Consider the following 12833-nt stretch of genomic DNA (forward strand, 5'->3'; position numbering starts at 1 on the left):
GCAGGTTGGTTCGGTTGTGGAACGCTTTGGGGCAGACGGCGCATTTGTACGCTCTTCTTCTACAAGTTTCTTCTCTGTCTAAATTATGAGTAAAAGTAGAGATAGACATACCCTGAAGTGCCTGTCGAGTGCCCCCTTACACTTGAAAGCCTTAAAGCAGACAGAGCACGGGTAGGGCCGCGCGTCTGAATGCGTCTTCTCGTGCATCTGCAGGTTGGTTCGGTTGTGGAACGCTTTGGGGCAGACGGCGCATTTGTACGCTCTTCTTCTACAAGTTTCTTCTCTGTCTAAATTATGAGTAAAAGTAGAGATAGACATACCCTGAAGTGCCTGTCGAGTGCCCCCTTACACTTGAAAGCCTTAAAGCAGACAGAGCACGGGTAGGGCCGCGCGTCTGAATGCGTCTTCTCGTGCATCTGCAGGTTGGTTCGGTTGTGGAACGCTTTGGGGCAGACGGCGCATTTGTACGCGCGCTCTTCGAAATGGGTGCGTTTGTGGTAGACGAGGAACGCGTTGCCCTGTATAAAAATAATACGCGTTAACACTTTCAGTGCCAGGCGCCCCGTTTCCAATACAAAATGAACACACATACGCGTTCGTGGCAGTGAATGTGTTAATTTATAAGATCTTTCTGCAATTTAATAATTTACAACCATTACAAGTCTTCTGAATTTTCGCAAAGAAACTTACAAAGTGAAATAACCGTCTTCACAGAGAATCTTATAAACAGAGAACAACCATACGATGGCGATAAAGCGTGATGCGTTCAACTATCCTTGTCTCTTTCCAACTATGTTCAGAGTTTTGCTGTTAGACCAAGATAAATTTGCAACGATTTTGATACTAGCACACGTGTTATTTATACATCATAATTTCAAGTTTGACGTTTCAATTAACACGGGCACTGCGTGTGCTATCAAAATCGTTGCAGACTTTCCTTGGTCTAACTCTAGTAATTATTTATACAGTGTGTTCTACTCACCCTGAAACTCTCGCCACAAATATCACAGATGTAGTTCTTCTGTATAGGATAAGGCTTGTCCGGGTGCGCGCGACGGAAGTGCGTCCAGTACTCCCGCGCGTTCGGGATCTCTTCCTAACACTGGGATCATCGTCAACCGACATTAAACCTAATTGCAAAGACATAAAGTTCAACTACGACTCACCCAAAAGCTCTTGCCGCAAATATCGCAGATGTAGTTCTTCTGTATGGGGTACGGTTTGTCCGGTTGCGCGCGACGGAAGTGCGTCCAGTACTCCCGCGCGTTCGGGATCTCTTCCTAACACTGAGATCATCGTCAACTAACATTAAACCTTATTGTAAAGAGACAAGGTTTAACTACGACTCACCCTAAAGCTCTTGCCGCAAATATCACAGATGTAGTTCTTCTGTATGGGGTACGGTTTGTCCGGGTGCGCGCGACGGAAGTGCGTCCAGTACTCCCGCGCGTTCGGGATCTCTTCCTAACACTGAGACCATTGTCAACCGACATTAAACCTTATTGTAAAGAGACAAGGTTCAACTACTACTCACCCTAAAGCTCTTGCCGCAAATATCGCAGATGTAGTTCTTCTGTATGGGGTACGGTTTGTCCGGGTGCGCGCGACGGAAGTGCGTCCAGTACTCCCGCGCGTTCGGGATATCTTCCTAACACTGAGACCATCGTCAACCGACATTAAACCTTATTGTAAAGAGACAAGGTTCAACTACGACTCACCCTAAAGCTCTTGCCGCAAATATCACAGATGTAGTTCTTCTGTATGGGATACGGTTTGTCCGGGTGCGCGCGACGGAAGTGAGTCCAGTACTCCCGCGCGTTCGGGATCTCTTCCGAACACTGTGGAAATGTAAGACAATATAGGTATCGGCAGAAGAGTTGAGGGTAATGATTACACACACAGCTACACAGAGTACTATTCGCAAGTGAGTGAATGTGAGTTGAGCGCACGATATTAAGCTAAAAAAAAACAACGGGTTGCACTCCGGGAGTGCCGGCAGAAGTGAAAACTCAAATGACATTTTAACAGTTTTTCGATCAGGTCACGTGTCCGTCTTACGAAGCGTCTTACGTTTTACGTCAAAATATTAATAACAGCGCCATCTAGTGCAAAATGTCTGCAGCACTATGTATAATCGAGGTTAACGCCATCTAGCGTTATTTCGTCGCATTACTTGAAACCCCTAAGCACATCACTGTTAGTACTCGAGTTATATTAGTACCAGTTAGAGGGAAATTCACTAGATGGCATTTAAATGAATAAAGAAAAACTCAATGACATTGTAACAGTTTTTCGATCAGGTCACGTGTGACGGACACGTGACGTCACGTCTTACGAATCTTACCTGTCGCGAGTTTAACATTTTTTCCCAATCACAAAAAGTGCACAGCGCCGCTAAAGAAGTTTTCACTTCAAAAATAAAGACCTTGAAGAAACTTTTTGGTATATGAGGTCTATCTTACAGTTGGCTGTTCAACTTGCTAGCGGTACGAATAAAGACCACTAGTAAGTAAGTAGTAAGATAGGGTCACCACGGACCGGAGCTTGGAGGATAGAATGGCCGTCACTGCGGTACTAACGTGTTCGCAGGGCGCGGGCCAGGCGTGGTCGCGCTTCTTGCCGTAGTTCTTGGGGCGGCGGCGCGCGTGCGCGGCGCGGTGGTGCACGCGCAGCTCCTCGCCGCTCGAGAACACGCTGCCGCACGACCGGCACCCGTTCCTACACATACATACATTTATAAACAAATAAATAAACACATATAAAAAAAACCGGACAAGTGTGAGTCGGACTCGCCCACCGAGGGTTTCGATGAAATTTGCTATATGAGGGTTTTCGGGGGCGATAAATCGATCTAGCTAGGTCTTATCTCTAGGAAAACGCGCATTTTTAGGGTTCCGTACCCAAAGGGTAAAACGGGACCCTATTACTAAGACTTCGCTGTCCGTCCGTCCGTCCGTCCGTCCGTCCGTCCGTCTGTCACCAGGCTGTATCTCACGAACCGTGATAGCTAGACAGTTGAAATTTTCACAGATGATGTATTTTTGTTGCCGCTATAACAGCAAATACTAAAAACAGAATAAAATAAAGATTTAAATGGGGCTCCCATACAACAAACGTGATTTTTGACCAAAGTTAAGCAACGTCGGGAGTGGTCAGTATTTGGATGGGTGACCGTTTTTTTTTTTGCTTTTTTTTTGTTTTTGTTTTTTTGCATTATGGTACGGAACCCTTCGTGCGCGAGTCCGACTCGCACTTGCCCGGTTTTTTGAGTTTTTATATGTTTTCCGAGCAAAGCTCGGTCTCCCAGATATTATCATTGTAATTAGCACATCTACGCAAAGCATTAAGTTGAGGTGACGAGAGGAGTAGAGGGGTTATTAAATTAAACACATGCGCTATCTATCTAATGGTCCGTTTACTACTAAACTACTAACTCAACAATCTGTCTCCCTATACTATACCACATTACAGGGGTAGTTGGCAAAGAAAAATGTTTGACAATAACATTTTTCTTTGAAGTTACGTACAATTACAGTACAATTACAATTAAGTAAAATTAACACCTTAAATGCTAGGTACAAAAAGTTTAGTTCTATTTTTGTGAACAGTTTCATGTTTGTTACATTTTTGTATGATGACATTAGGTTCCTTATCTTCTAAAACAAAGTAAGGGCCGTCGTACAAACAGTTAAGTTTTCCACCGGTTTCGTTACGCACTAACACTTTATCACCACACTTATATGTCACTGGATTAAGTTTTTAGTCGTATGCACTTTTACGGTCCATTTTCACTTTTAACAGGTTTTCGCGCGCATCTTTATGCGCCACTTGTAAACGGTACTTTAATTCTAAACTATAGTTATCAACATTATACAATGGTTCTACAAAATTACTTAATCCACTTGGAATTTCACAAGGTTTTCCGAACACTAGTTCGTAAGGGGCATATTTGGTTGCTGTGTGAACTGTATTGTTGTAACAAAAACACCAAAAAGGAAGCCAATGACTCCATGTCTCAGGATGTTGGTCGCATTGTATGCGTAAAAATGAACCTAAATTTTTATGTGAATTTTCTAATGCTCCTATTGTTTCGTGATGGTATTCTGTGGAATTTAATTTTTCAATTTCTAGTAATTTACATACTTCTGTCATGGTCGATGAAATAAATTCTGAACCCCTATCTGTTGTTATGCATTTTGGAATTCCAAACCTTAAAATAAAATTATTAACTAATGCTCTAGCTACTGTTTTAGTCTCCTTATTCGCTAATGGATACGCTTCCACGAATTTACTTAACTCACATTGTAATGTAAGTATATAGTTATTACCGCTATCGTCCCTATCGACAGGACCAACTATATCTAAAAATATTTTCTCTAAGGCATAAGTTGCGGTGGTCGTCACCACCATAGGCTCTTTTGTGTGCCTTGAATGTTTCATTTTTTGACATTTTTCACATGTTCGAACAAACTCTGTTACGTCTCTATCTATTCCTGGCCAGTAAAATTTCCGTTTAATATTATTTGTCATAGGGTATTTTCCTACTAGTCAAATCAGTTACTTTTTTAGAACTGTCAAAACGATTTGCTAATATGGAATTTATATGAAACATTACATCGTGACGTCACGGTCAACTCACCTACTTATTACATTTCTATCCGATTTATTAAATAGAACTTGTGTTTTAAAATAACTCCTATCTGTGTTTTTCTAATAATTATCTGGTGCTTAATTTCATGCATGGTGTAAAATAATTTATTTCAAATACAGTATAATACCCTATTCTTCGCACCCCAGCATGGCCGCTGGTAGGCAAAAGATGATAGTCATTTAGTATATGTTTAATATCTCTTTCACTCTCTACTCTCGTAACTCCTCTCAACACTAAAATCTTGGGCCCTTCATATTTATTTTTACATTCTATTTCATTTAACAATTGTTTCATGAATTCTTCATTATCACTTCTTTTAATTATCATACATATTTTGTCGACATTAATTGTTTTACTAAATTTACTCAATTTTTCCACAAATACGGCTCGCGTGAATTGTGTTGAATAACTGAGATTTATATATAATATTTTTTTATTATTCGTAAATGCAAAACACTCCCATTCTGCATCTATCTCTCTTTTATTTCGTAATTGGTTAATTTTATACTCATCTGACAAAACCATCTCCACGGAATCATTCGGTATCCTTAATATTTCCACGATTCGCGGTTGATCAAGCCGCTTATCTTTGGCACTATTAGGGATACTGTCAGTCTTTACCTTACTCTCCTCTTCCTTCCTTCTCTTCGCTCTTGTCATCACCGTGAAAAGCTTTTCATTCATCTCTTTCAATTCCTCTGATGTTATTGTTACTCTAGATAATGCATCCGCGATGACATTTTCTGAACCCTTTACGTATGTTATATCAAAATTGTATTCTTCAAGAGTCAACCGAAATTTTAATAATAATATATAATAATATATATATAACCAAACAAATAAATCAGTGGTTTGTGATCAGTCATTATAGTGAATGTCTTCCCGAATAAATACGGTCTAAAGTATTTTACACTCCATACTGTCACTCCATAGCTGTCAATTCTTTCTGAATAGTCGGATATTGTTTTTCTGCCTTATTTAAAGGTCTGCTGGCGTAAGCAACGGGTCTTAAATCTGAATTACACAAAACCGCGCCTACGGCTAAACCGGAAGCGTCACATTGTAGAACGAATTTATTGTTTTCTGAAAAATCTGGTTATTGCAAGATTGGGGGTGACATTAATTTTGATTTTAATAAATTAAATGATTGATCACACTCCGTAGTCCATTCAAAAGGTTCATTTTTTCTACAAAGTTTATTTAATGGACATGTTATGCTAGCAAAATTCTTAATAAATTTTCTATAATAGTTGCAAAACGCTACAAATCTGCGAACGGCATCAGCATCAGTGGGGGTCGGGTAATTTTGAATAGCTTTTATTTTATTTGGGTCGGGGGCTATCCCGTCTTTGGTAACAATATGACCTAAATACAAAAGTTCTTTTTTCAAAAATTGGCATTTACTCGGGTTTAATTTTAAGTTAACTTTTCGCAATCTATCAAATACGGATAGTACATTTTTGTTGTGAGTATCTAAATTTCTTCCAAATATAACGAGGTCATCTAAATCAATGAAGCATTTCTCATAATTGAGTCCTGACATTGCCACAGTCATAACACGTGAAAACGCACTAGGTGAAATTTTCATCCCTTGAGGGAGGCGTTTCATTTGCCATTGCCCAGTGCTAGTCGTAAAAGCAGTTAGTTTTCGGCTTTCCGGAGCTAATTTTACTTGATAGTATGATTGGCTAAGATCTAAATGTGTATAATAAATAGCTCCTGATAACGAGTCTAAAATTTTATTTATATTAGGCAAAGGAAATTTATCATCTGTATTGTGTCGTTGACCTTTCTATAATCGATAACTAATCTCCACGATTTATTTCCAGACTCATCAGATTTTTTTGGTACTAGCAAAATAGGGCTCGACCACTCACTTTGAGCCTCTTCTATGATATCATTTTTTAACATATCCTTAATTTGTTTTTCTACCTCTGTTTTATGACAATGTGGAATACGATACGGCTTAGTGTATACAGGCTTAGCATTCTGTTTTAAATTAATAGACTGTTCATATATCTTTGTTGTTGTCAACATGTCCCCAGGCAAATGAAAGATGTCAGCATATTTAGTGCATATAGACTCTATCGTCCGGCGTTCCTCAGAATGCAAGTGATCCAATTTCAGTTGCGATAACAACACATCAGCTCGACTAGAAGTTGAGTCGCATTTATTAAATGTACAAGCTGTATAATTATTTAATGATTCTAATTTAGGTTTAAAAATTGGAATGCCTACATCGTTTTCGCTAGTATTAAGTATTCTAATTGGTATGATGTTTTCCCTTGGCGATACTATAGTACTGCCTAAAAATATATTTTCCTGAATTTCCTGCGGGAAAATAACACTATCTTCGGTTAAATTTTCGTATTTAATATAATGTATAGATTCGCTACGTGCTGGTATTTTCAAGAAATCCTCACTTACAGAAGGTGTATGTATCATACTGAGTTGGTATGAAATTAAGTCATTTTTCAAAATCAAAATCGAATTTTCTAAGTCAAAAGTCACAGTTTTGAATTTATAAAAGAAATCTTGTCCCAGAATTCCATCAGATTTACAAGGTAAAGAATCGAAGATATAAAATTTATGATTGAGTTGAAACCCATTTGGAGCCTCTAATGTAATGTAAACATATCCCTCAGAATATATTTTACCACCTATTCCATTTATAACAATCCGATCCGTATATACGGGTGTATTTCTCGGAAGTGCACGTGTACAAATTGCTGACAACGATGCACCGGTATCTAAGAGATGGGAACACTTGTTATTGCCTATATATAAGAAGGTATAATTAGCTTTATTTAAATCAACCGTTAAAATGTATCCTTTAGTCTCGAAAAAACTTATTTCGGCTGGATGTATTGTTGTCTGTGGGTGGCACTACGGGTGCCTCTCCCTGTTGAGCCATGTGAATATTATTGCTATGATAATATCCCCTACCATGGGCAGCTCGCCCGCGACTCGATTGTGTGTAAGTGCCTCGAAATTGGGTACCACGATAATTTTGGTTGCCGCGGTAATTATTGTACGTCTTGTTATAATGCGCAAAAGGTTTATAATTGTAATGTTGGTTACCCCTGAAACCCCTATTCGAGTAACTTGCACGCCCTCGAGCCGGTTGTCGATACGACTTACCTCGCATGTGCATCACGAGACGAGTTAGAAGTCGATGGTTGGGGTTGGGACGTCTCTTCGTCCTCTGCTGCTCGAATAGCGTCCTTAAGCTCTGTGTAATTACGTGCTGATATGATAGTGCTGAAACGCCTATTCCTTAGCCCGTCTGCAAATTTTTTGATAGCCATATTTTCATTAAGTGGCCTTAAAATTTCGTAAGCTTTATCGTTTGCGTCGGCCTGCGAAATTGTAAGGTCAACAAAGAGTGACTCTAGCTTAGCGCCATATTGCGCAATGGACATATCACTTTGGGAAATGTTGTTTATTTGCGTGAGTAACGCATTTGGCGACTTTTTTGTTAGCAAAAACACTTTCATGTCCTTAATTAAATCATCACACGAGCTATACTCCTGTTTTAACTTGTTTCGCTGATTTAGTCAACCTAGTCTTAAGAACAAAACTAACCAATAATTTTTTACATGCCGAGTCCTTGAGACAATCCTTATATAATTCGACACTATCTATAATTTTTTCTACTGTCTCTTCTTTTCCGTCCATAACAGGAACCAAATTTGCCGCCGTTTTTAAGTCAAATTTCTCCATTGTTCTAGTTTGTTTACAAGTAGTTTCAGAAATAGTGGGCTTTTTGCCCGATATGTTCGTATCTAACTTACAATAAGTCTTAATTTTCTCATAGGATTCTTCGATCCTATATACTAAAATATCTAATATATAACCTAAACAATATTCTTCAGAACATTCATTTTCATTTAATATAATCGATTTGTAACATTCATATAATTCAGTAGCGCGTTGAAACTTTACGTGAACATTTTCTTGGTACTTTTCCCTTCGCTTACCTAATTTTCTTAGTGAAATTCTTATATTTTCCAATCGCTCATATATGGACTGAAGGTCAGTTGACATCTATAAAATTCATTCGTACAAAAGAAAATTACTTAATTATCTGTAATTATCTGGTATAATAAAAACGTAAAATATACGGACCTTTTTATGTTAATCTAAATTAAAATCGATGTCTTCTTACGACATGGCCTTCAGATGGGTGCTGGCTCCGCCGGCTGCTCCTGCTGCTCATCGGCTGGCTGCTGGCCCCGGAGACGTCGGACCAACGATGCTCGTTGTCGCATGCGATTGAACCTGGGCAGCTCCCGCTGTACCATCCCACGGTGGTACTTGAAGTATTGTCGAATCCCGAGGATGACGACGGTCGCGACGCAGATGGCCAGTAGCGTGGCCACCATAATATTTATGTTGTAATGGTGGGTCTCGGCGTCTAAATCCGCGCGGCCGCCGTCGCCGTGTTGATTTATTACGGCCTCCTCGTTCTTCTGCTCACAAACACACTTGGAACATTGTTTCCCCATGTTTACGATATTTAATTTTGCTGTCCGTAACGTGACTGCGCGTGGGCACGAGCGGTTTCCGAAGGTGACTAGCCATTGTCCGCGAGTAGTAAAAAGTCTTAGTAAGCAAAACGTGTCACGGTCGCCATGAGGTGACGAGAGGAGTAGAGGGGTTATTAAATTAAACACATGCGCTCTATCTAATGGTCCGTTTACTACTAAACTACTAACTCAACAATCTGTCTCCCTATACTATACCACAAAGTACCTTATGTGTTTGCAATAATGTCTAGTATACTAACTTGAAGTCGTTAGAGGGTGCATGCTTGGCGGAGGTGACCATGTGTCGCTTCCACGCCTCCTCTGTGACGAACTGTACGTCGCACTCCTGGCAATACGGGCCCGGCTCTGCATCGGCATCCGGTTCAGTCTTTTCCTGGGATAAAAAGCAATTCAGTAAGGCCCACTTACACCATTCTACTAACCCGGGTTTAACCGGTTAAACCTGAAGTTGCCATGGTTACCAGTACAATTTGACACTAGGTTAACGGTTTAACGGCTTAACCCCGGGTTAGTGAGATGGTGCAAGTGGGCCTAAGTAAGCCGAAAACATCACAGATTATCAAAATCAAGACTGACAGTGTCTACACGCTGCGCAATTCGAACCCCAAACCAGAGGTCTAAGCGCTGAACATGAACAAAATGTACTTAATTATATAATTATATGGTTTGTTTTTATAGTAAGCACATAATCATTATTTAGCCATAATTCTAGAATGTAAACATATCAAACTGATACCTACCTAAATGAACACAAATTTAACTCATAAGGGCCACTTGCACCATCCCACTAACCCGGGGTTAAGCGGTTAAACCGTTAACCCAGCGTCAAATTGTACTGGTAACCATGGTTACTCCAGGTTTAACCGGTTAACCCCGGGTTAGTGGAATGGTGCAAGTGGCGCTAAGTTAGCCTTTATGGAATTCATTTATTATTATTTTTTCTACCTGAGATACAGGATTTTCCTAGTTCAGGTGGAAGTCATTAAAAAGTCTTACTTTATAAGATATTATTAACCTAATGTTAAATGTATGACTATGTTTTTCTGAATAAAGGTTTTATTTATTTAAAATAGTTGGAACTCAGACCTGCTGCGTTAGTTGGGCCATTTTATTTAAAGTTGTTTCCTACACTTTTCTTTCAAAATTGGGATTTTTTATGTTATTTCTACTCAGAATCACGAGCTCTTTCTATCCTAATAGGAGAAAAAAAGTGTCCCAAGGTTTTTTCCCCATTCCGTTACCATTTTTTCATAGACTTTGTATGGCGGTTTCGGAATGGAAAGATCGAAAAATGTATGGAAATCTTGGAACACTTTTTTTCTCTTATTAGGATCAAAAGAGATCATGATTCTGAGTAGAAATAACATAAATGTCCCAATTTTGAAAAAAAAGTGTAGGGAACGACTTTAAATAAAATGGCCCAGTTACGCCATCTGCCAATATTACAATAACCTGAATACTGGAGGAACGAGATTTTGTGAAGTCAGTGTCGTTTTTTTTTATTCATCCATGCTGCTACTTAAATGAAAGTACTTACAACATAGTCCTTATGCATCATGGTCTTATGCATGGCGAGCCCGAGCTTGCTGACGTAAGAGTATCCACACACGCCGCATATGAACTCTGAGGGGTGCTTGATTCGCACGTGGCTTAGGTACGACGTCCATTTACTGGAAATACACATAGCGTTATACAGGTTGATTCAGGAGACGTGAGCAGGACTAACACTGCGCATATCGTTAATTATAAGCAACTGTTTCGTATCAGTATTAGTGAGGTTAACGTTAATTTTCTAGTCGTGTTGAAAAAAAAAGTTATTAATTTTTTCACGACATGCATGGTCACCCTAAAATTAGAATACTAAACTACCGATATTCTGTGTCAAATTGAATGTCATCATGTACTCAGTACTGTAACCCATAGCAAAAAAAGGTGACAGTATTTCAGTACGGACATAAAGTGTTCCATGAAAATACGTAAATACCTAATGCGGCCGAAAATCCGCCATGTTTAGTCACCCAAATGTCATTGTCTGTCAGTTCAGCCGGTACTTGTCCTGTCAAAAAGTCGTGGTGAAAATTAAAATTATTAATTATCTTTCAATATTTTGCTTGTGATTGAAAATAATTGAAGCCAAATGTGAATAATTACGTCGCGAATATGCCAGTGTGTAGTGTATTAGGGTGCGGCATAAGAAAACCACCAAATCAGCCATCTTTAACCATACACAGGTACGCTATAATTTACATGAAAAATATTGGTTATTGTTAATGTTCCTGGGAAATTTAAGGATGTTTCACATTATAAATAGCAAGGTTCTTCTGTGCAGTTATAGATCATGAAGTGATTGGATTTATTTAACTATATTTTTACGCTTAAATAATGTAAACATTTCAGCTAGGGTTGTACTTTATTTATCGACTTTGATATCGATATATTATGATTGCCTATTTATATTTTCTTATTTTATCATGCTACCCCGCTTCAAACCAACTAAATTATCTTAATTTAATAATTAAATCATTTTTATAGCTTACCAAGAAATGAACATAAAAAGAAAGAGCTGGAGATGGAGACCCTGACCGACTCTCGGGAGCACTCGGGTCCGTGGGGTCGTTACTCCACAAGCTGCCCTGCGGGCCTTTTTTATCATTATTAAAGTTTTTTTATATAATTCGACATTAAGAGACCATATACATATAGTTGTAATTTATAAAATGGTTAATGTATTGTTATTATTTTTGCTTGTATGTAAGTTCAATGTTGACGTATAAAAATGCCCTTGTGGCCTATTTGCTGAATAAATGTAGAAGAAGTTGAAGAGCGGAAGTCATTCCTTATTTTTGTAATAAAAAAATGTTCTGAAGGTGTTTTGTTTTTTTTTCACCCGTCGCTTAATAAGCTTGAATTTTGTATCGCTCTCACTTATATACTTGGTCAAGCAGATCTTGTCAGTAGAAAAAGGCGGCAAATTTAAAAAATGTAGGCGCGACGGGATATCGTCCCATAAAAAAATTTGAATTTCGCGCCTTTTTTTACTGACAAGATTTGCTTGACCAGCTATAGATACGGCGCACCAAGGTCGAGGTGCAGTGCGGTAGTGTGTTACAGACTTCAGGGTTAGCAACACAACAAAATTGATTGTAATAGAGAGGTAAAGTCCAAGAAAAACACGTTCACTTATTCTGACATCCAAAACAGATGGCGCTGTACTGCGCCATGTGTTTTGCGGTCACTAAGTTGTCAAACGTCAACTTTTGAAAATCAGTGTTACCGCAAAAATCGCAATATGTATTGAGTAGTACAGCGTCATCTCGTTTACCTGTCAAATTTGAAGCACGAAATTGTCCTAGACTCCACACATCTTACTCAATCAAAGTATCTTTTCACATAACAATATACTAATAAAGAATTTTTATTTATTTACTTACTTCCTATTAAAACATAAACTGCACAAATAATACATACTTAGTATTTTAAATAAAATGAGCCGAGAACGTTAAAAAGGTATCGATGTATCGATAAAACCTAGTAACAGTAAAAATCTTCTGGGCAGCACTAAAACCGCCATGTTTAGTCCTAAGATGACGTCACAGTGGCACGCATTATTCGTTGACGTTTCACTTCCATAG

The 12833-nt window shown here is 38.8% G+C and overlaps 1 protein-coding gene across 1 annotated transcript in view; it reads right to left on the reverse strand.

Moving 5' to 3' along the window:
* LOC134798624 (zinc finger protein 3 homolog) overlaps positions 1–12833 on the reverse strand; it is a 30361-nt gene that overhangs the window by 928 nt on the left and 16600 nt on the right. The window contains exons 8-12 of the mRNA XM_063770989.1: positions 10739–10871; positions 9441–9574; positions 2580–2718; positions 1719–1838; positions 321–518 (exon numbers count right to left, since the gene is read on the reverse strand). Coding sequence (XP_063627059.1) covers positions 321–518; positions 1719–1838; positions 2580–2718; positions 9441–9574; positions 10739–10871 — 724 coding nt within the window. The remainder of the gene's footprint in view (positions 1–320; positions 519–1718; positions 1839–2579; positions 2719–9440; positions 9575–10738; positions 10872–12833) is intronic.

Source organism: Cydia splendana, chromosome 17, assembly GCF_910591565.1.
Source record: "Cydia splendana chromosome 17, ilCydSple1.2, whole genome shotgun sequence".
Taxonomy (NCBI): Eukaryota; Metazoa; Arthropoda; class Insecta; order Lepidoptera; family Tortricidae; genus Cydia; species Cydia splendana.